General features: G+C 43.5%; 1 protein-coding gene across 1 annotated transcript; it reads right to left on the bottom strand.

Annotated features, from left to right (window-relative positions):
• Positions 1-1,437: 1,437 nt before the first annotated feature.
• LOC127527311 (zinc finger protein 383-like) lies at positions 1,438-22,540 on the bottom strand. Its single transcript, XM_051925648.1, has 3 exons — positions 22,404-22,540; positions 19,910-20,465; positions 1,438-6,072 (listed from the first exon to the last, which is right to left on the bottom strand). Exons 2-3 carry the CDS (start codon positions 20,427-20,429, stop codon positions 4,775-4,777), a joined length of 1,818 nt encoding a protein of 605 aa, XP_051781608.1. The 5' UTR covers positions 20,430-20,465; positions 22,404-22,540; the 3' UTR covers positions 1,438-4,774.
• Between the last annotated feature and the right edge of the window lie 2,409 nt (positions 22,541-24,949).

Below are 24,949 nucleotides of genomic sequence, written 5' to 3'. Positions count from 1 at the left end.
TGGCAACATCAGCACGTGTGCTGCGATGTCAGAATAGGATGTACTCCACACTGCTGCAACTACAGGGTCCTTCACTACAGATTGGCTTCTACTACTGTTTTGGGTAGGTAATTCAAAGCACTCATTTCTGAAATTGAGAGAGGGGGGTGGTTGCACCAGGCCTGCCAAATGTTGTGGTGGTTTGGGACAATGTAAGAATTCACCACACTACTCAAACAGAAGCTTGGTTTGATGTCCATCCAAGAATGTCCAACTTGTTTGAGCCAGCGTATTCACCCTTCCTTAACCCAAATGAGGCCTGCATGGAGGAGGAAGGCATACAAGCAGCCACCCCATAGCCAGATGTCATTGCTAGAGGCAGTGAGGGCTGGGGGTGAAGGTATAACACCTGAAGCATGTCATGGGTGGGTACAACTAGCTAAGAGATGTTCCTCCCTGTTCCCTGAAAGGCCATCTAGAAGCTGTGATGTTGATCCAGGTCGGTGGCCTGAAGCTGAAGAAAGAATGGATGGCCCGGGGTGTGTGTGTGTGTGTGTGTTTTGGGGGTCTGTTGATATTGTTTCATTTGCAGGATACTTTTGAATGAAGTACTTTCCTCAGTTCAAACAGACTTGTTTTTACAGAAAGTTTTCACTTCCCTTATAGGTTTACTATAATTGTTTCTACCTGATGGATAAATGTAGGTGTATATACTGTAAATACAATAAATGTTTCCTACAGTTGCATGTCATTATATTTGATTGGTTTCACCTTGGTCATGCCAGCAGTATTCCAAATGCCAAGTTTTGGTAAACAGAAAAAGAATATTGTGGTAGAAGTCCCTGTAGATGCTAACAATTTGGTCGCAGTGTTGGAGTGACTGATGAACTGTGTACATTTTCATGCACTTAGTGAGGATTCCGAGTGTTTTAGGATGTTTGGCACAGCTGTGGTGCTGCTTTGAGAAACACCTCCATAGTTATAAGAAGAGCATTTTTGTGCTAGAAAAGTGTCAAATCAATTGAGAAAAACTGTAGGTAGATACACTAACTAACTTGACACATGAATTGTTTGGCAACGTGATACACGTGTGAAGCTGGGGAATTTTGAGTTTGAAATTTTAGCCAAGGTGTATGTAAACGTATGGCCTCAGCTCTGGTGGGAATGTTACAGGCCCAGAAGATGAAATGTAGTTAAAAACACTAAGCCAAAGGTCTAAATAAGGGAAACTTCCAAAGTTTCACCTGAGATAATAATAATAAAAAAAAATGTTCCCAACAGTTGAAGCCCAAGATCAGTACACTAAAGGTCAAGCAAAGAAATTAATCTCTGATGGCCAGCAAATGCACTGTGCCCACCTTTACACTGTTGTACATTAGCAAGTCACCAGTCACAACCACCGATGCCATCCCACCTAATGACGGGTCATCACACGATGGAAATAAAGTGACAAGATGGCATCAGAAACAGATCATTTATTGATCCTCACCTGAAACAAAAAACAAATGTTGGATTTAAATTCCTTGGAAGTCAAACCACTAGGAATGCCCTTTGACATTTACTAATAATCCCAAGGAGACACAGGAAGAATTACATAAACATATTAATTGTAACGGCCCCCTTCTTGTACATCCGCTAACTAATGTTAATTGTCTCTGTTTACTTTCAGTGGATGAACTATTTGTCTCCCTTTTAATGGTGTTGCTGCTCTAAACCGGCTTCAAAACCTCATTTGGCTGAAGACACTTAGTTAGCCGTTTTTGTTTTTTTCCAAGCTTTCAAAATAATTGATTAGCTTCGGTCCCACTAATAGACGTGACCAGTCAAAAGTTTTAGAACACCTCAGTTTATCTTCAAATGTAATCGGGTGAAATGCAATGAATGACCTAAAATGGTGAAAAGGTAAGCAGTAAACAGCCAGAGGTTTATATTTAACATTTAGGTTAGCAAAATCTGAAAAAAAGGATATTTCAGAATATCACAAATGGACCTTCATCAGGGAACATCTAATAGGTTACAACCTACAGATGGTTCTGCAGCAATGACAGTAAATGAAGCCCTGCAAGTCGAAGCAGGCAATTTGCACAGGTGTCCCAACTTCTGTTGATTACTTAAAAACCCTCTGTCTGTCTTAAACCAGAGTTGGGACAGACCCTCTGAAATACTACTTGGGCAATATCACACTGTAGAAAGTTGTACATTCTAGTGATAATGGCAAGAAAAAATGGCAGTTAACGGAGGAAATGAGGCCGAGCATTATTACATTTAGAAGTGTAGGCCTTTCATTTAGAGAAATTGCAAAAAAAACGAAACAAAACTCACTGTTAGTGGGTATAATGGTGTCCTACATAATCTCTGAAATAGAAACTCTGATAGCAAGAGATCTGGCAGAGCCAAAGTCACAACCCAATCAGAAGACAAGTTTCTGAGGGTCAGCAGCTGGTGTGATGGGCACCTCACAGCACAACAGCTTCAAGCACAGCTTAACAGAGGTCAAAGGCAAGTCTTAGTTTGTACTGGGAAGAGGAGACTTTGACAGGACGAGTGGCAAGAAGAATTCTTTAAAGGACAAAACAGGGCCTTGAAATACTGGTTGTGGACTAATGCAGTCCTATGGACTGATGAATCCAAATTTGATATTTTCAGTTCATCATCGACTTGGTGATGGTTCCTCAGTGTGTGACACCAACTGTCAAACATGGAGGAAATGTGATGGTATGGTGTTCTTTTGCTGGAGTCAGAGTTGGTGACTTGCACTGAGTGACTGGCATTCTGAATCAAAAGGGCTACCACAGCATTTTGCAGCACCACACAGTTCCTTCTGGTCTGTGTCTAGTAGGTCAGGGGTTCATCCTATAGCAAGACAATGACCCAAAACAATACTCCAAGCTATGTCAAAAATACGTTAAAAGAGAAGAACAAGAAAGTACACTTCAAAACATGGAGAGGCCAGCACAGTCTCCATTATGTTAAGTTTGGGAGGAACTGAACAGAAGGGTGAAAGGAGAACAACCTACAAGTGCAACACATTTGTGGGAAATTCTGCAAAAGTGGTGGGAAGATCTTTCTCACCAATATTTGATTACCCTTATAGAAAGAATGCCACGTGTGTGTTTGGCTGTTCTAGCAGCAAAAGGTGGCTACTCTGATGAATTAAAAATTTGGATAACATTTTGTACACTTAATGATTCCTTGACTTTTTTTGCAATTGTCTATTTGTTCTGTGATCTCTTGAAACATTAAGACATTAAAACTGTGTGCACTTCTGTAAAAACTGAGGGGTTCTAAAACATTTGACTGTTAGTGTATGCTGCTTTAAACTTTTATAGTCACAAAAGGGGGAATGAAAAAAACACAAGAATCTTCAAGAATAAAGTAAGGCCCACCCTAACGCATCACTGAATTTCATGTTAGTATCGGACGGTTGCAAAGTGGCCACCGCTGCTACTTAATAGCTGTAGTGTTCCGGGTTCAAACCTGGCTTACTCAGTGGGTGTCTTTAATAAGTATGTCTAGTGTTCTGGTGTTAATTTCGACATCTGTTGAGACTGATGTGTCCGTAGTTTTTGTTAATGTGGTCTGGAGTTGCTTTCAGTGTCTCTCACACATGCTGGCAGGTTTTTTGCATATCTTCCAGTGAAGGACTCTGGCCACATCTATTTGGGTGTAAAATCCTTCAGCCACCAAGACCTCACATAGTGGAAACCAGATTGAGATGGCAGCATCAAGGGCTGACAAGCAAAACTGTCACTTATCTGTTTTGTTATCTGATTTCTGTTGATGCCTTGAAGCAATGGGTATGCAGGCTGTTATCCTTTTCAGCCATAAAAAGAACTTTCCACGCTTGGTCTTCGTTCACTCTTTATAAGCCATCCATAGCTAAGGTCTCAGTCTAAACGGGATGGGCCATAAGGTCTGCACCTTCCCCACCATACTTTTGGTCTTATTTTTTGCTGGTCAGGTGTTTACATTTCTATTGGTCCGGTCTGGTGAGTTGGCCTGTTTCTATCTGCGCACATGGCAAGGGAATTGCACATAGTTGACTAAACTTCGGATTTTTTATCTTCATTTTATTTGTTCCATGGTTGAACACATTCCGAACATGTTGGTTTTTGGAATCCAGCAGGAAACCCAGAAATCCAAATACTGCTGACCTACACCCAGTATGTAATCTTATTTCAATCAGGCCCACACGTCCTTTAGATCTCAGGATGTAGGTTTTTAGGGTTCTTGTGTATTAGCTGATGTGTGTATCCAGTTTATGAAAATCACGTTGTCACCACCAGTCTCTGATTCCATAGCTGCAGGTTAGGGCAAGAATGGCTAATTAGTTTATGGCTTGAAGTTTGTTACGTGCTGGTAAGGAACGCCTAATGATCTTCTTTATTTTGTAGACGTCATCTTTGACGACTTTTTGCTTATCTGCCTTATGGTTTATGTCTGCACTTTCATTTATCTCCAAGTTCAAATCTCTGATGACACAATAGGAGTTTGGTATTTTCACTGGGTGTTGATTTCCATAAATGCCAGTTGTTCAGCTAGAAAGTCATTTAAAACTCATTTACAAAATGTAACTGCTCTTTTAGGTGCCAGTGACAAGGCCATCTACTAATATCATGCAAGTGATTATTTAAAGGTGAGGTTGCTTTTGAGTGCTGATGTTGATTGAATTCATGTCCAAGGTTGTGGAGGATGCTGCTTAGTGTGTTTATTTAGAGACATGACAATAGTGTTGATAAGACGAGGTATATTCTGGAGACTCCCAGGAAATTTGACAAATGTGGTCAGTCCTTTTTCATGGAGGAACTGCACAGTTGTTAGCTGGCAATGCACGGAAGTTGACACTTTTATCAGAACAAAGAGGGTTTGTTCTCTCCACTGTGAATTCTTGTGTGCCTCCAAAGATGGCTACTTGTGGGGCATTATTTACCACATTCAAGGCAGTAATATGGTTTCTAGTGTGAATTCTAGAGTGCCTCTGAAGATGGCTGCTTGTAGAGAACCGTTTGTCACATTCAAGGCAGCAATATGGTTTCTCTCCAGTGTGAATTCTTTTGTGCCTCTGAAGATGGCTACAGGTGGAGAATTGTTTGCCACATTCAAGGCAGTGATAAGGTTTCTCTCCATTGTGAACTTTTGTGTGCCTTTGAAGCTGGCTGCTGCAGAAGAATTGTTTGCCACATTCAAGGCAGCCATATGGCTTCTCTCCGGTATGAATTCTTGTGTGTAACCGAAGACTGCGTTTCTCAGAGAATTGTTTGCCACATTCAGAACAGCAATACGGCTTCTCGCCAGTGTGAACTCTTAAGTGATTCTGACGATCAGTACTAGTGGTGAATCGACTGCCACATTCAGAACAGCCATACGGCTTCTCTCCAGTGTGAATTCTTTTGTGTCTCTGAAGAATGCTACTGGTAGAGAATTCTTTACCACACTCACAACACCGATAAGGCTTCTGCCCAGTATGAACTCTTGTGTGGGCCTGAAGATGGCCTATTTGTGAGAATTGCTTACCACACTCCGAACAGCAATACGGCTTCTCTCCCGTGTGAATTCTTTTGTGTGCCTTAAGACCACTACTGAAGGAGAATCTTTTCCCACATTCAGAACAGCAATATGGCTTCTCTCCCGTGTGAATTCTTGAGTGATTCTGAAGATCTGTATTAGTGGTGAAACGGCTGCCACATTCAGAACAGCCATAAGGCTTCTCTCCAGTGTGAATTCTTTTATGTATCTGAAGATTGTTGCTGCGTGAGAACTGTTTACCACATTCAGAACAGAAGTTTGTTTTCGGTTTTATACAGTTCTTTGTATCTTTGTAATTTGATTTGCATGCAATAGTTTTTCTCAAGTCTTCACAGACTTCCACAGCTTCTGCGTCTGAACTTTGTAGCTGTTGTTGAATGTTCATTGTGGCAGTCCTTGTTAATTTTACAATATGGGGAGAACTATCCTGTAAAGCATTTTGTGTTAAAATATCTGATCCAGATTTCAGTATCTTTATATTTTCATTATCCAGTACCTGATGTGGCTTGCACTGAAGGGAACTCTCAATAAATGATGGTGGAATGACACAGTCAGTCTGCTGGAAATCTGTAGAAATACAAAAATGAACAATTTTAGATAAAAATAACAAGCTTAGAAAGTAATCTAATTAGAGGCAATTGTTTTGTGCAAAATAACTTGCTCCTACTGAAATAAACCCCAACTCAAAATAACTGTCTCCAAAACCAGTCCTCTCTTTTGATGGGTGGCAGATTCTTTATTCTCTGCAATGCGAATATTCTAGGTGCCAAAAAAACGATATTAGCTGTGTGTTACAACCCTACCAAGTTAGGTCTCTTGTCATGTGTGGAGGTCTCCTCAGAACAGTGGCAATAATATTAACACCATCAAAAACACAAACAAAAGTGTATACAGTAAAACCTCTGGTTACGAATGTTTTGGAACACGTACAAATGGGGTTACGATCAAAAAGTTCGGCAAACTTTTGCATCTGTTCATGACCACAAACTTGGGTTGCGAAAAAAAACACTGGCAGTCACCCACTTTCCCTTCCGATTCGTACGTCCCAATGACTTCTGCACATGTTCAGTCTCTCCCTGTACATTGTTCTCGGTCAGACGTGCATGCATTCGCTGTGAACTCTGTGCTCTATTTCATGTGCTTTTGGATTCATTTTGCAATTAACCATGGCCTCTAAGCAAGTGAAGAGTGGTGAGAAGAAAGGTTTGAAGAAAACTGAAATCCAATTAAAGAAATTATTAACCTCATGCAAGGTTAGTTTCCTCGTTGTTTATGGTTAGTTTTTGAATAAATTAAGGATTTTTCAAATTTCCATTTTTTTCCCTGTGCTTAAAACTCATTAAAAAAAGTGTTTACAGTGAGCGGTTCGTAAGGGTGTAGCGTGAACTCTTGTAATGTTAGTTTTCTCTGTTGTTCAAGGTTTTCTCAGTGTTATTCAATGTTTTTACATTCAGTTTACTATTACACTGTGCATTCAATTGGTATAATTAACTATTTTTGTGCTTAAAAATCTTTAAAAAATATATATATATTTACATACAGTTCATATGGTCTGGAACGGATTAATTGTATATACATACAATCCTACTGTATGGGGGCAATTAGTTTGGGTTGCGACCAGAGTTTTGGAATGAATTACGGTCTTGACCAGAGGTTCCACTGTATATAAACATTCGGGTACCTGAAAGTGCACCTGATGGCGAAAGAGGAGATACTCGTATATTAGAATATTTGTACACTGAAATTCAAATCCTTTTAAATACAGTATGTGCCAAATGAGCATGCAGCTGAATACAGTGTGCTCTGCCTTATCATGATACACGTATAACGGGCAAATCACAAAGCAGTTAAATTGGCATTGGGTTACATGTACGTAGTTTTCCGACTGGGTAAGAAATTTGGGGTAAGTAGAATGTTCCAATTTGCCAGACCTACTGCATCCTATTCAGACGTACGCTAGCTTTGTAAGTGGATATAATGACATCGAAGAAACATAGTGAGTTGTGGAGACATTTTAACAAATTTGTTCAGTGCAACCTGTGCCAAATTAAACTGAAACCGTAACACAGTGGTCTCCAACTCCAGTCCAGGAGGGCCGCAGTAGCTGCAGGTTTTCATTCTAACACTTTTCTTAATTGGTAACCAGTTTTTACTGCTAATTAACTCCTTTTTTCATTTTAATTGACTTGTTTTTTTTAAGATTTGTTCCCCTGAATTTCTTAATTGTTCCTCTCAATTGTTTCATTTCTTTCCTTCAATGACACCCAAACAGAAATGAAATGTGAGGTGAGGAAACCAACAGAAGACAAATCAGTCAGGGCCTCAAACTCCAACCAATTTTATTCCAACCAGTTGCTTAATTACGCTGATTCTTGTTATGAATTAATTAATTCCATGGCTTGTTGCTGCTCTCAGAGAACCGTAGACACTTGGAATAAGGTATGAAGTAGTGTGGTGGGCAGTAAGACTTTAGGAACGTTCAAAGCTCGACTTGATGTTATTTTAGAAGAATTAAGTGGATACGACTGGTGAGCTAAATTAGGCTGAATCAATTGTTGATTTTCTCTTCTCTAAGAGCACTGTTAAAATGTTTTGAGGACCTGAACAGATCCAACATTCCTGAGACCTTCATCTTTCTTTATTTTCAGATATTGTATGATGGACACAGTTTGCTGGTCATGTTTGGGCTCATTTTGTATCTCATTATTGTTTGGCTGCTAATTAAGGAAAAAGAAACAAGGGGTCTTGAGTCAAGAGCAAGTCAATTAAAATTAATTCAAAAGAAGTTAATCAGCAACAAAAACAGGTCACCGAGTAAGAAAATGGTTAGAATTAAAAACATGCAGACACTGCGGTGCTCCATCACCAGAGTTGGGACCCCTGCCATAACACAAGTACAAGGCGCTGCCATAAAATGTCTATGGATGCTGCTATGTCTAAGCCTACGACTAGCCAAAGCAGCATTACTTCATTCATTAATAACAAAGAAAAGTTTGACACTCGCAGAGTGGAAAGAACTATGCAGCTAATAGCTGAAATGTTTGCTAATGACATTTACCACTTAGCTTTGTAAAAGTGGAAGGCTTTAAGGATCTCATGCATTACACTGAACCCCAATACAGTGTACTCTGCTGAGAAAACCGTAACTGCCAGACAGAATAGACGAGCTTTGTGACAACAGCGTAATCAAAGACCGAAAGTGTTTTATCACCACTGACTTGTACCACCGATTCTTATAGTACAATAACATGTCACTTATTCCATGATAAACGGACCATTCAGAACGCAGTACTAGGAACACACGGCTTTGATGAAAGACACACAGTTCCTCCACTGAACGCAGATATGTTGCAAATGAATCAGCAGCAGCAGCCAGAACACTGAACGCTGTCCTCAGACAGGCTTATAGTACAAGAGGCGATTTACAGCAAAGAGACCTGGATAGCTGCTTCAATTAGCCATGTATTATATGTGGACAAGACCCTCTGCTGTGGGGGGAGGTAAATCAAAATTGCTACAAAAAGTTAACCACCCTAGCGAAACATTGCCTTTGTACGCTGACATCTGTTCCAGCGAAGCGTATTTTCTCGGATTATTTGTCAATCAAACGCACACTCACTCGCCTGTCACCGCAGTAGGTGCACGGATTGACCTTTTGGAATAAGAACATGTCCTGTGAACACAACTGTCCGCCCTTCTCTGAAGTTTGAGTGTTGGCTTACCCGACTGAATGTTTAGTAGCCCAGCAGTTAAAAGATAAGCTTTACTTCTATCTCAAAGCATAATATGCACATTGAGGTTCACTGTTTCAGTAAACAAATACATGAAAATTCAATTATTAACCCTTAAACCGCCGCAACCAGCTATAGTCAGTTCCCAAAGCAATTTGCCAGCACGCCAGAGCCAAGTATCTTTGGTGACGTACATTCATTGAGCAGCCAGCTCATGACCACTGCCACCTCCTGCAGCCTCACTGTCCCTGAGATTCAGCCTCTGCTCTAGACTAGCCTGCAGTCATCAGCGTTTACCTGGCGTGCAGCCAGTTCAAGCGCAGTCGCCTCTGTCATTTACTGAATTTCATCAATGGCCTCAGTTGCACCTTGTACATATAATAAGAGATTGTTGCGGTAGTTTTTTTTAATACTTTTATAGTTCATTGGCAGTGTGTAAAATGATCAGTGTTGCAGTAATTGCGATGCTCTTTGCATGAAAAAAAATGTGTGTTCCCTTAAAATTTCACTTTTTCTTGGTGAATTGTGACATTTCCTTAAAAAGTGCAGCAAAAAGGTATTTGGTGTCCAGGGGTGCATTAACTCCTCAAGTATGTGGCGGTTTAAGGGTTAATATTTATATCTATGTGCTTTTTAACCAGGATATCAAACTTCCCATCTCTCTCTCTGGGTTGCTGCCACACAGGTACTCTGTTTTTTTCCCTGTTGGGCACTCAAGCACTAAAAATTCATAGTCTGAATCACAATCTGATTGTATGGGTGGTTACCTACCAGGTAACGCTTGTGGTTGGTCAGCAAGTCGGCTAACATCCGCCACGGTGCCCTCTTTCAGTTGCGAGAAGCAGATCATAGAATATTGCAAAGTTTTACTGTCAAATAATGCAAAGAGTACGCGACACGTCTGAGGTTTGATTCCCGAGAGGGGCTGCAGTGAGTGTGTACGCGTGACGAGCCCAGAATTAGGGCGAAACACGTGTCGCGTAGTCTTTGCATTATTTGAGAGTAAAACTATTTCAACCATATATATTATACTAGCTGTGACCCGTGGCTCCACCTGCGTAGTAGTGAAACAGGACAGCGGGGAGGGCCCTGCCCGGCCTCCCACTCCTGATGTCACACTTCCCCCTCCCCTCGGCCCACAGCCTCTGTCTCAGATTAGCGCAAATACAGTGGTGTGAAAAACTATTTGCCCCCTTCCTGATTTCTTATTCTTTTGCATGTTTGTCACACAAAATGTTTCTGATCATCAAACACATTTAACCATTAGTCAAATATAACACAAAATGCAGTTTGTAAATGGTGGTTTTTATTATTTAGGGAGAAAAAAAAAATCCAAACTTACATGGCCCTGTGTGAAAAAGTAATTGCCCCCTTGTTAAAAAATAACCTAACTGTGGTGTATCACACCTGAGTTCAATTTCCGTTCAGGAAGGGGGCAAATAGTTTTTCACACCACTGTATATTGCTCCTGCAAGTGAACTATGATACTTTGTGCAATTAGAGAAGTCAGAATCAATTGGAATGTTCAAGCAAATTATAGAAAAAAAACAGATTATAAATCCGTTAAGTAGTTCTCTCGTTCACTAACTAAGCAGAGGTAAGAAACACGCCCTGAGGCTGGTGCATGAGTGAGTGAGGAGGGCCCCACCACCCTCCGTCCGCTACATGAATCTCGGATTCACACAAATAAATCAGTACCGCAAGCAAACTATGATACTTCGCACAATGAGAGAAGTCACAAAATCACCCGGAATGTTCAAGCAAATTCTAGGAAAAAAACCCTCTCATTCGCTAGCTAAGCGGAGGTAAGGTACTCCCCGTGGCTGGTGCGTGAGTGAGTGAGTAAGGAGGGCCCCAGGCCCCTCCCCTTGGCCCTCTTTCGGATTTGCACAAATAAATTATATAAATAAATAAAGCAGTACTGCACGCAAACTATGATTCTTAGCGCAATGAGAGAGGTTGCAAAATCACCCGGAATGTTCAAGCAAATTATAGAAAAAAACCCGATCTAAATCCATTAAGTACTTCTCTTGTGGAAAGCAGACAGACAGACAGACAGACATTGGATATATACGTATTAGAGGGAGAGTGACAGATAAACACAAAAAAAACAGTCAGATGTTATGCACGGTAACTTCCATTTAATTGATTTTAAAATACAACCAAGACATTACTAATGTTGCAAATGGCTATTACTATGCTTGAAATGACTGTCCTTTAATTCATTACAAAGGTCAAAAGGTAATTTTCATTAGAGAGAATTTTTGTCATGCCGATTTCAAGTCGGTGTTTAGTTTTTCTCGAGCATGTCAGGTTTTTGTGATGAAGCCAATTATATATTACATGATATTTGTTATAATTAGCCTAAGAGTATAACAAGATTTAACGACAGTCGTCTGTTTTTTTATGTTACAGGCGGCATTATCTGCGATTAATTTCAGTTGTTATCACACCTAGAAATTGTATGAATTGTCCAGACAGTTTCTGTTATGTGTGTGGTTCATTCACAGCAAAAACACAACATGCCCAATTACCGCAGATCTTAAGAAGATATACAAATTGTACCTCGGCTGTCCACTTGATGACAGGGATAAATCTTGGGCCCCATCTGTACCAGTTGTTCTAACAGACTGGCAAAATCGGCGAAAGGTTGCAATGCCATATTCAATCCCGATGGTATGGAGGGAACCACAAGATCATTTTAATGATTGCTCCTTATTCGATTCTCAGCTAAAACTAAGCACACAATTGTATATCCCAGCCTGGATTCTGCAATCAGGCTGCTGCACATCATTGTAAATATACCTCTTGCATTCACATCTAGAGTTCTTTCCAGAAAACCTTGGTATGGTGAGTGAGAGCAAGAAGAATCTTTTCATCAGGACATTCATTTAATGGAGTATCACTAATAAGGTTTCTGGAATGAGAGTATGATGGCTGACTACTGTGGGATGCTGTACCGCAACAATCCAGACACAATACACACAAGAAAAATCCCCCCTCTTAAGTGGTTTTGAAGAAACAGTGGTAGCTGACTGACACCGTTCAGCATATCTATGCCACAGTGTGTGCCCATTTGACTTTGCACTGAAGATACTGAAACATGTACTTCATTGGTGCTCATGTTTTTGTCAAAACTAAATGCAAGTACACTGTAAACTAACATTACTCATAACTCAAATAGTTGACGTGACTGGAAAAGCCTGAAAGCGGAACTGAAATCTGCTTGAAAACTGGATTTAGAAAACTGTGTTGTGGTCTCTGATGATTACCAAAAAAATGTTTGGTGTTGCCTTGTGATATTCTCATGTGACTGCAAAGCCCTGTTTTCAGCAGCCGTTTCTTCACTGTGCTAGTGGTAAACATCCCCGGTTCATTCTTAGTCAGTCATTTTAAAAGCTAATGGGTTATTAAAGAAACCTTTGTAATTGCATTACCACCACTGACACCTGTCACTCTGTTCACTTGGGCTGCAAGTTACTGGCATTTCTAAAGTTCATTCCCGAGTTCCAAAATGGCCAACATCAAGCAGCTTTCTCTAGAAACATGTCAGTCTAGTGTTTAGTTAGTATTTGTTTTTTTCCCTCCTAGAATAAGATGTGAAAGAAAACTGCCTGCAAGTTACTAAGGGTTAAAAACTGACAAAGCTACGTTACTATAATGGCATACAGGCATCTGTCATAAGAAAGGGTGCAGTAAACTGACCTAGGACAACTTCCTCTTTAGGAACACATCCGACACAGGAGAGATGACCTTTCCACACCCACCACATGATCCTGGCTGGCAACCCCCCAGGCAGACACATGGTCTAGTCCCACCCTCTGGAAATGACCCTCTCTCTGCCACAGCCTGGTGTTACTTGGGCATCCCCTTGGCCTGGTCCAGCAACTCAGGTCCTCAACAATGAGGATCCTGTGAGACAATCTCTCTTGGGGAATCGCGCCACATGGCCGTGGTGCCATAATTGACAATCTCTTCACAAAGTCAAACCAACGGTACCCAAAGGATCTTCTGGAGAGACACCAAAGGAGTCCAGTCTTCGTCTAAGGTCACTGGATAGCATCCATGTCTCGCAGCCATATAGCAAAACAAGAAGCACCAGGACTCTAAAGACTTGGACCTTCGTCATTTTGCATAGATATCGGGAGCACCATACACTCCCTCCCAGAGACCTCATGAGCCCCCATGCTCTCCCAATCCGTCTACTGACTTCATAGGAATTGTCACCAGAGATATGAATGTCACTGGTGAGGTAAGTAAACCTTTCGACAAGGCTGACACTCTCTCCACAGGCAGACACACTGCTGATGGCTGTGCCCAAGACGTCATTAAAGGTCTGGACCTTGGTTTTTATCACACTCCTCATTCAGTCTCTCGAGAGTCCCAATCAGAGCCTCCATTGACTCCTCGAAGATCACAGCATCGTTGGCAAAGTCAAGATCAGTGAATCTTTCTTCACCAACAGATGCCCCACAGCTGCTGGACCCCATGACCTTGCCCAACACCCAGTCCATACAAGCACTGAACAGAGTAGGAGCAAGAACACACCCCTGACGAACCCCAGAGTCAACTGGGAAAGATACAGAGGCTCTGCCTTCACTCTGTACAGCACTCACAGTACCAGTGTACAGGCCGGCAATGATATCCAGCAACTTTGAAAGGATTCTGTGAAGTCTCAGGATTTCCGACAGGGCGACTCGATCAACTGAGTCGAACGCTTTGTGAAAATCAACAAAGGCTGCAAAGAAACTCTGACGATATTTGTGTCTGCGCTCCATAAGAACCCTCAGTGCCAGGATGCGGTCGATGGAAGACTTCTAAGGTGTAAAACCAGACTGCTCTGGTCACTGGTAGGTGAGCAAGTGATCACGGATCCTATTGAGGATGACCCTAGCGAGGACCTTACCCGGCACAGAGAGCAGTGTTATCCCCCTGTAGTTGCTGCAACCCTGGCGATCACCCTTCCCTTTCCAGATAGGGACAAGAAGTCCCGTTTTTCCAGTCAGTTCTGATGACACCCCTCTCCCAAATGGAAGCAAAGATTGCTTGCAATGCCAGGAGGACAGCCTTACCACCAGCCTGGAGAAGTTCACCCCGGATACCACAGATCCCTAGAGCCTTTCCCCCACTCAGCTGGTTCAAGACCTGTGCAATCTCAATGAGACTGAGTGGTCCACAGCTAATTGGAGGATCAGCCTCAAGAACCGTGGACCCAGAGATACCCAATGATCCTAGCCGAAGGATCAGCTTTAGACAACTGCTCAAAGTAGCCAGCCCAGCAGGTCACAACTACAGTGTCATCCGTAAGGACCGTTCCATCAGCCACCTTGACTACGACTCTCTGAGGAACAGATTCGGATTAACCTTCATTCTACTTAAAAAAAGTGCAAACAAACCAATAGACGGACATGTTTCTTAAAAAAGAGGTTTTCAATTTGGCTATTTTTGAATCCAGATCTCAACTTTAGGAATGCCAATTCCTTGCAACCGAAACAAACAGAATGACAGGTTGCAGTGGTGATAATGCAATTACAAAGGTGTCCCTAATAACCAATTAGCATTTCAAATGACTTCTTAAGAATAAGCTAATAGTGTTTATCGTTAGGACACTGAATGATTTGCAGTCATATGAGAATTAAAAATCAGTCATTTCAAGCAGTAATAGCCATTAACAACACCAGTAATGCCTTGGCTGTATTTATAAAATCAATTTAATGGTCTCTTTATAAAAAAAACTTTCAATTTTTATCAAAAACATGAACATTTCTATGAATGTCCAAACTTTTGATAGGTAGTACATACATTATCTCTCTCTATTATATATATGAGCCCAAATAAGGGCGAAACACGTGTCGCGTACTCTTTGCATTATTTGACAGTAAACTATATAACATTATATGATCTGCTTGTTGCGACTGAGAGGACGCGGCAGACGTTTGCCGACTTGCAGACCAACCACATGCGTTACCTGGTAGGTAACCACCCATACAATCAGATTGTGTTTCAGACTACGAATGCTATGAAAATATATATGTATTTGCAAGTGTTTCTTTACACACAAAGTGGTACAGTGGTGCAGTGTTAGCTCCACCATCTTGCAGTAAGGTAACCACAATTAGCATCTCAGGTCCTCCCTGCATAGAGTTGGGATGTTCTCCCCATGTGTGTGGGTTTCCTCTGGGTACTCTGGTTTCCTCCCACTGTCCAAAGACATGCAGGTTAGATGAATTGGTGACACCACACTGGGCCTAGTGTGAGTTTGATGTGTGGAGGTGTACATTTGTGTACCGTATATACTCGCATATAAGTCGGGTCTTGAAACCCGAAAAAATCAATTATAAAATGTGACCCCAACTTTACACCCGTTCAAAAATACGACAATTTTTCTTTTTTACATCTTCTTGCTTCCTCCAATCTCGCATCAATTTTGGTGCAGTAGCGCAGTTACCAATTTCTTTCGCCACTTCAATTTAAATTAATTTAAAACCAGCTTCATATTTTCTTCTGATCAAACGCTCCATCGTAGATAAGGGATGCTCTTACGATAACGGTGTATGAGGGTGTGTGATACAAAAAACACAAATCAGTGCAAAAAAAGGCACTGTGCTCCGTGGTTACTCTCTCAGGTGGGCATTAACATATCATAATCTCTTGGACCAATAACGTGAGTTTTCCGCATTCAACTTAATACGACTGACATTATAAAATACCAGAAATTATCCATCCATCCATTTTCTTCCGCTTATCCGAGGTCGGGTCGCGGGGGCAGCAGCTTGAGCAGAGATGCCCAGACTTCCCTCTTCCCGGCCACTTCTTCTAGCTCTTCCGGGAGAATCCCGAGGCGTTCCCAGGCCAGCCGGGAGACATAGTCCCTCCAGCGTGTCCTGGGTCTTCCCCGGGGCCTCCTCCCGGTTGGACGTGCCTGGAACACCTCACCAGGGAGGCGTCCAGGAGACATCCTGATCAGATGCCCGAGCCACCTCACCTGACTCCTCTCGATGCGGAGGAGCAGCGGCTCTACTCTGAGCCCCTCCTGGATGACTGAGCTTCTCACCCTATCTTTAAGGGAGAGGCCCAGACACCCTGCGGAGGAAACTCATTTCGGCCGCTTGTATCTGCGATCTCGTTCTTTCGGTCACTACCCATAGCTCATGACCATAGGTGAGGGTAGGAACACAGATCGACCGGTAAATTGAGAGCTTTGCCTTATGGCCCAGCTCCTTTTTCACCACGACAGACCGATGTAGAGCCCACATCACTGCGGACGCCGCACCAATCTGCCTGTCGATCTCACGCTCCATTCTTCCCTCACTCGTGAACAAGACCCCGAGATACCTGAACTCCTCCACTTGAGGCAGGATCTCGCTCCCAACCCTGAGAGGGCACTCCGCCCTTTTCCGGCTGAGGACCATGGTCTCGGATTTTGAGGTGCTGATTCCCATCCCAGCCGCTTCACACTCAGCTGCGAACCGATCCAGAGAGAGCTGAAGATCATGGCCTGATGAAGCAAACAGGACAACATCATCTGCAAAAAGCAGTGACCCAGTCCTGAGTCTACCAAACCGGACCCCCTCAACACCCTGGCTGTGCCTAGAAATTCTGTCCATAAAAGTTATGAACAGAATCGGTGACAAAGGGCAGCCCTGGCGGAGTCCAACTCTCACTGGAAACGGGTTCGACTTACTGCCGGCAATGCGGACCAAGCTCTGACACTGGTTGTACAGGGACCGAACAGCCCTTATCAGGGGGTCCGGTACTCCATACTCCCGGAGCACCCCCCACAGGATTCCCCGAGGGACACGGTCGAACGCCTTTTCCAAGTCCACAAAACACATGTAGACTGGTTGGGCAAACTCCCATGCACCCTCCAGGACTCTGCTAAGGGTGTAGAGCTGGTCCACTGTTCCTCCTGAATCCGAGGTTCGACTATTCGACGGACCCTCCTCTCCAGAACCCCCAAATAGACTTTTCCAGGGAGGCTGAGGAGTGTGATCCCTCTGTAGTTGGAACACACCCTCCGGTCCCCTTTCTTAAAGAGGGGGACCACCACCCCGGTCTGCCAATCCAGAGGCACTGTCCCTGATGTCCATGCGATGTTGCAGAGACGTGTCAACCAAGACAACCCTACAACATCCAGAGCCTTGAGGAACTCCGGACGTATCTCATCCACCCCCGGGGCCCTGCCACCAAGGAGTTTTTTGACCACCTCGGTGACCTCAGTCCCAGAGATGGGGGAGCCCACCTCCGAGTCCCCAGGCTCTGCTTCCTCATTGGAAGGCATGTTAGTGGGATTGAGTAGGTCTTCGAAGTACTCCCCCCACCGACCCACAACGTCCCGAGTCGAGGTCAGCAGCGCACCATCCCCACCATATACAGTGTTGACACTGCACTGCTTCCCCCTCCTGAGACTCCGGACGGTGGACCAGAATCTCCTCGAAGCCATCCGAAACTCGTTCTCCATGGCCTCCCCAAACTCCTCCCATGCCCGAGTTTTTGCCTCAGCAACCACCGAAGCCGCATTCCGCTTGGCCTGCCGGTACCTATTAGCTGCCTCCAGAGTCCCACAGGACAAAAGGGACCGGTAGAACTCCTTCTTCAGCTTGACAGCATCCCTCACTGCTGGTGTCCACCAACGGGTTCGGGGATTGCCGCCACGACAGGCACCGACCACCTTACGGCCACAGCTCCGGTCAGCTGCCTCAACAATAGAGGCACGGAACATGGCCCATTCGGACTCAATGTCCCCCACCCTCCCTCGGGATGTGGTCGAAGTTCTGCCGGAGGTGGGAGTTGAAGCTACTTCTGACAGGGGGCTCTGCCAGACGTTCCCAGCAGACCCTCACAACATGTTTGGGCCTACCAGGCCTGACCGGCATCCTCCCCCACCATCGAAGCCAACTCACCACCAGGTGGTGATCAGTTGACAGCTCCGCCCCTCTCTTCACCCGAGTGTCCAAGACATGTGGCCGCAAGTCCGACGACACGACTACAGAGTCGATCAACGAACTGAGGCCTAGGGTGTCCTGGTGCCAAGTGCACATATGAACACCCCTATGCTTGAACATGGTGTTTGTTATGGACAATCCATGACAAGCACAAAAGTCCAATAACAAAACACCACTCAGGTTCAGATCGGGGGGGCCATTCCTCCCAATAACACCCTTCCAGGTCTCACTGTCATTGCCCAGGTGAGCATTGAAGTCTCCCAGCAGTACGAGGGAGTCCCCAGATGGTATGCCCTCTAGCACCCCCTCCAGGGACTCCAAAAAGGGTGGGTACTCCGAACTGCTGTTCGGCGCATACGCACAAACAACAGTTAGGACTCGTCCCCCCACCCGAAGGCGAAGGGAGGCTACCCTCTCGTCCACCGGGGTAAACCCCAATGTATAGGCTCCAAGTCGGGGGGCAATAAGTATACCCACACCCGCTCGGCGCCTCTCGCCGGGGGCAACTCCAGAGTGGTACAGAGTCCAGCCCCTCTCAAGGAGATTGGTTCCAGATTCCAAGCTGTGCGTCGAGGTGAGCCCGACTATATCTAGCCGGAACCTCTCAACCTCGCGCACTAGCTCAGGCTCCTTCCCCTTCAGAGAAGTGACATTCCACGTCCCAAGAGCCAGCTTCTGTAGCCGAGGATCGGACCGCCAAGGTCCCCGCCTTCGGCCACCACCCAACTCACACTGCACCCGACCTCCTTGGCCCTTCCCATAGGTGGTGAGCCCATGGGAAGGGGGACCCACGTTGCCTCTTCGGGCTGTGCCCAGCCGAGCCCCATGTGTGCAAGTCTTGCCACCAGGCACTCGCCATCGACCCCCACCTCCAGGCCTGGCTCCAGAGGGGGGCCCCGGTGACCTGCGTCCGGGCGAGGGAAAACGCCGTCCAAAGTTTTTAGTCATCATAGGAGGTTGTTTTGAACCGCACTTTGTCTCATCCCTCACCTAGGACCAGGTTGCCACCAGAAATTATATGATAAAAATCATGCCCCGACTTATCTGCGGGAGAACTTAAACACGAGTATATACAGTATGTTTGCCCTTCTGCTAAGACTACAGTAGGGTGAAACGCGTCTTTCATTTCTTATAAGTTCATTGTTCTCTTGACCTTCCCCTTTGAAGACTGAACAGAAAAATATCTATTGCTGATCAGTTTCATCTTGGCTAAAAGGGCAACTTACAACAGGGGTCTTAACAAAACTGTAAATGCATGCACATTTGATTTTTGGGTGGCAGATTTTGTTGGTTTTAGGCAGTGAAAAAATAAATGAATAAATAATGGCATTCAAGCATTGATTCATTTTTATTTCGGACAGAGTTAATATACCTTTGGCATTAGATAGAAAGCTGCAGATAGAGGATGCTATTATTTAAAACATTGCAGTCCAAACCATTTTAAAGGGTGAGTGAGCAAGGACTTTCTGTTTGGGGCTCATTTCTAACAATATAACTGCTCTTCTAAGTCAATGACAAGTCCACAATCTCCCTTAGAGCTCTTTAAACAACATCCTCAGTTTGCTTTAATACATGTTTATGTCCAATCACACCATCATGCTGATAAAGTTAACATATTAAGGGGGGGGGGGGGGGGGGGGAGATTCTTTAGCTTTTCAGCACAAAATTCAAACATTAATACCAGGCTGCCATCCCACGTTCAGTTGCCCTCCATTATTTTACACCTACCTTCCACAGAAAAACTTGACCATGATGCTTTTTGAGATCTCGTCATGTCAGGCTTGAAAGCGTCAGACTCAACATTATGATTAAGATTATGTAGGGAGTGCGGTCTTGGCGTGAACTCCTCTCCAGTCACCTCTTCATCTGTACAAACATGCTGAGTGATGGACTCTGATTTCATGTCTTCTTCTTCCTTGATGCCGTTAAGAGCTTTAGATTTCTCTGTGTCAGCACTATTAGTTGTTTCTTCAGAGTCTTCTTTGATGCTTTTAGACCACCATCCACAATCATCCATTTTAATGACGGGACTCTCCTGCTGACGGTACACTGATTCCCATTCACAATCCTCTTCTTTAATAGCCACACTTCTTTTCTCCGTGGTATTCATGACAATGAGGCCCCTGTGTACTGTGCAGTTCTCCCCATCTTTGTCATCACTCACCTCGTGTAAACACTCATTTTCACTTTTATATTCAACTTTCAGAGGCTCCTGGACAGCTGGACATCTCTCCTCCATAATGTACATCTGCTCCAGAAAATGTATTTCTCCGTTTTCCCCCCTCTGTAAACAGATCAGAATGCAATATATTAAATTTTTCACCAAAAAGCAGTGAACATGTTTGATTTAAATATTTCAACCTTTCCTCATAGCTCATCGCTCCCCGCTAGTCTTGAATGGCAAAATTCACTGAAGTGTTTTTCACTGTATTTTCCGGTGGCCTTTTTCACCAAATATTTTCCTGTAAATTCACCTTGCATCTGGCTTAGACATTATGAACAACGCTGCACATCCGAGTCTGACACTGAGGACTTCCAGCCAACAAACTATTCAGCACAAGTGTGACAAGAAATGCTAAGGGGGCTCCAACAGCAATACACCCACCTGCATAATGCCTAACTGAGATTGGGACATTTTTAGACATTCTGGTGAGTAGTTAGTCAGTCATTTTCCAACCTGCTATATCCTAACACAGGGTCACGGGGGTCTGATGGAGCCAATCCCAGCCAGCACAGGGTGCAAGGCAGGAACAAATCATGGGCAGGGCACCAGCCCACCGCAGGGCACACACACCAAGCACACACTAAGGACAATTTAGGACCGCTAATGCACCTAACCTGCATGTCTTTGGACTGTTGGAGGAAACCCACGCAAACACAGGGAGAATGGACCAGGGAAGCAAACCCAGGTCTCCTCATCGCAAAATGGCAGCGCTACCACTGTGCCACCGTGCTGCTCATTCTGGTGAGTATTTGAGAGCAATTTATTTAGTTTCTGTAAAAAGCCAGGCTTCCCCCAGGGGACAAATAAAGTGTGATCTATCTATCTAATCTTGGTTACAAATGACATTTTGCAATCACAGTGTATTTGAAGAAAACATTCAGCTAGTGCCTTTCTTTCTTTTTTTAAAATTGAAAGCACCTTTTTATTTTTATTTTTCTTTATTTGCACGAAATCAAGCATTAAATTGACAAGTTTCATATTCCTTTTTAAACCATAAAAATAAAAGCATGTGAAAAGAATACATCTGATGTCATAGAAGGAACCTTCTACTAACCTTTATTCAAGGTATTAGTTACCTACACTTGAGTTAATGCAGATCATTAATAATAACTGTTAATGTCACATTATCCGCCCTTTGTAATAATCCCAAACCTAAGACGTGTTTCATTTTAAAAGTATTTTTACGAACTGAACTCCCAATAGGAGATAAACAGCCCGCGTTCACCTCATTCAATAAAGCTTCCAAAAACTTAAAGATCTTATAGGAACTGAACAAATCTTCCATTACTATCATTTTTAAAAATACAGAATTGAAGTTTGCTGCAGGGAACGCCTCTTACCTTCGGACAAATCGCATTTATTTCCTTAAAACTACCTTTGACTCGGTAAGTACCACATTACACTTCTTATTCGTTAAAATAGACCCCACAATGTGTTCGTTTTTAAGCATATTGAACATGCTTAACTTCAGAGCGTGTAACCTTTAGCAGATGTTTAAACATCTGGTAATCGTTTCCGTGGTTTGCTCTAAATGTGAGTCCGACAACAACATTAACAGGTCGTGGACAAGACCCAGCGTATTAAACTCGCCAGCCTAGAAATTAATACACAGTTTTTAAACAAAATATTCACCCGTGGCCACCTGAGAGTGTACAGAATTCACACTAGCTTTCGGGAGATTTAAGAAAAAGTTTCGGAGGGCATGAGAGACGTAGATAGACGTAGAGAAGCCGCCACTGTGCGCACAGCCCGGCCCGTAGACTCACTCATTCACACTCGCGCAACCTCAGTATGGCTGTGTAAATCAAAACTCTTAAAACAGCACACAAATTTACGACCCCCTTAACGTTCACTTGGGCATCAGCTCAGCGACTATCAGAAAGTCCAATCTACCCTGGGCAATGTATTGAGAAATAAAGGAGTAAATAAAAAAAGCCTAGCCAGAGGCCGAAGCAAAACCGTGTGACACAAGCGAGAATCAAAGGTGTCTTCACGTACCGCTCAGTTACTTTCTGTCTGCGGCGAATTTCTGTGTTCCTGCGGTGTTATTTCTTTTCTCGCACTTTCACATATTTTATAAGTCAGTACTTTTTTTTTTACCGAATTCGCCAGATGATGATGTCAATTGAGCGACGGAACGGAAGTGGTATGAGAGGCTATAAAACGGAAACGCCCACTTCCGTTTAGCCTGACGTTTAACAGAATAAAAGTCCCCGTATAGCGCAGCGGCTCACTTCAATACTACCAGGGCAGGCAAGCTGCGCTGGACGGGGTCCTTAAAACTGCGCGTTTAATCGATACGAACACAAAACATTTAAACTACCGAATTCATAAAATTCTTACAGATCGAGTATCCATTTCAGTGACTCGTGGAATGAAACATATTACATTTTTTAAAAATAAGTTTTAAATTACGCGTCTTTAAACAAACCTATATGATGTTAAACAGGTTGACAAAAAAGTTTTTACTTTTTTAATCATAGCCCTGTTGGAAATGTGACTAACGTACCTGTAATTATTAAAAATGTAATCATTAGGTTGTTTCACTATATTAATTAATGTCAAAAATGTATTGCAGTGACCACCACGTCAGGTTCGAAAAGGAAGAAACACAGAAGGACGAAGTAGGGATCACAGAACATTTTGTAGGATTGCCTAATAAATCTCTCATTGGTCTGGCCCTGAGAGACGCCGTTAATAAAACCAGAAAAAAAAACTCGCACTTAAAAAAATGCAACAATACTTTCTTTCCCGAACCCTCTCTCACGAGAGCACACCCCCACCTCCTCAAACCATACAGTCTTCCTCCGTCAATCATACCCCCGCTGTCAGTCCTCCGCGCTGTACTCCCTCAATCGGACCCAACAGTCACTCCCAAGGGCCTTCATCCTGGCCGGGACGTTACAGTATTTTAATCTATCTTTCTAACGGACAAAGACAGTGATTTGTATACATATAAATCATAACATAGTTAAAACTAAATAACCAAATAGTAATGCAAAAGTAGAATTAATTCATGCCAAAATACGTATTTCATATAATTACTCTGTATAATTTCTCTTGCACATTTTGAATTAAAAACAGTGCAGATGAAAACTAAGGTTTTCAAAATGATTTCAATCTAAATAGTGCAATGACATCTAGCCAAACCTCCATCCATCCATTTTCCAACCCGCCATATCCTAACTACAGGGTCACGGGGTCTGCTGGAGCCAATCCCAGCCAACACGGGGCGCAAGGCAGGAAACAAACCCCGGGCAGGACGCCAGCCCCACACCAAGCACAAACTAGGGACAATTTAGAGCCGCCAGTGCACCTAACCTGCGTGACTTTAGACTGTGGGAGGAAACTGGAGTACCCGGAGGAGTACATGGGGAGAACATGCAACATGGAAGCAAACCCAGGTCTCCTAACCGTGAGGCAGCAGCGCTACCCACTGCGCCACCGTGCCGCCCTCTAGCCAAACCTTTAATTGCCTAATAGACAAACATATGCACATTTTATTCCTTTATTTGAATAGCACGATGTGGTAAGAATGTGTGCAGTTACTATATTAAATAATTAGGTCAAATTTTAAATAGTTTTTAATGTAGTACTGGTGTATGGGTGTGTGTGTGTGTGTGTGCCCTGCGGTGGGCTGGCACCCTGCCCAGGATTTGTTCCTGCCTTGCACCCTGTGCTGGCTGGGATTGGCTCCAGCAGACCCCCGTGACCCTGTGTTAGGATATAGTAGTTTGGAAAATGACTGAGTGACTAATGAAGTATTTGTATTTTTTCTCCGTTTATAGAATAAGAACTTCTGTTAGTTGTGTAAGTGTGAGGTCACTGTGCCAGCAACGCTAACCCAAACATACCCGATCTTAACAAAGGCACACAGGCTAAGATAGGCACACCTCTCATTTAAATGTCCTAAAAAAGCTAAGAATTGTATCAGCATGAAAATGGGGGTGGGCTGTAATCAACAGAACCTCCTCTAATAGATATTGTGGCCAAACATATAAGATGGAGGTCACTGCGCCAGTAACAGTAAACCAAATGTGCCCAGCCTTACCATAGGCATGAGGACCTGCCCAGGCACTCTGCGTGTATGAATAACTCAGAGGCTAAGGATTGTGCCAACATTAAAGCAGGGTGAGCTGTAATCCACAGACCCTTCTCTAATTGAAACAGGGCTCAGACATTTAAGATTGTCTTCACTGCATCAGCAACACTAAACAGAACATGTCTGTTTTTCACATCAACAAAAGAGCCTGAACAGGGCATTTTCTAATTAGAAAATGTCAGACACTGCGGATTTGTTAGTACTTGATAGGACTGTCTAACCCTCTGATAAAAAGACAACATGACTCTTTAAGGCTTACAAATGGCAAACTAGCCTGGTGTCCCCATCTTCAGTGGGAGGCCTTCATTACCACAGAACTGGGTTTAAAGCTGGTCTTCAGACCGTAGAACAGGGAGGGCAAGTGGCACGTAGTACTGCACATGCGGGATAAAGACTGGCCAGAGAAACAAAAGGAAAGAAATGGAGTGTGGGAGGGATATGT

This window comes from Erpetoichthys calabaricus, chromosome 1, assembly GCF_900747795.2.
Source record: "Erpetoichthys calabaricus chromosome 1, fErpCal1.3, whole genome shotgun sequence".
Taxonomy (NCBI): Eukaryota; Metazoa; Chordata; class Cladistia; order Polypteriformes; family Polypteridae; genus Erpetoichthys; species Erpetoichthys calabaricus.
Note: the sequence above shows the minus strand (reverse complement) of the source record. Positions and strands in the feature narration are given on the sequence as shown.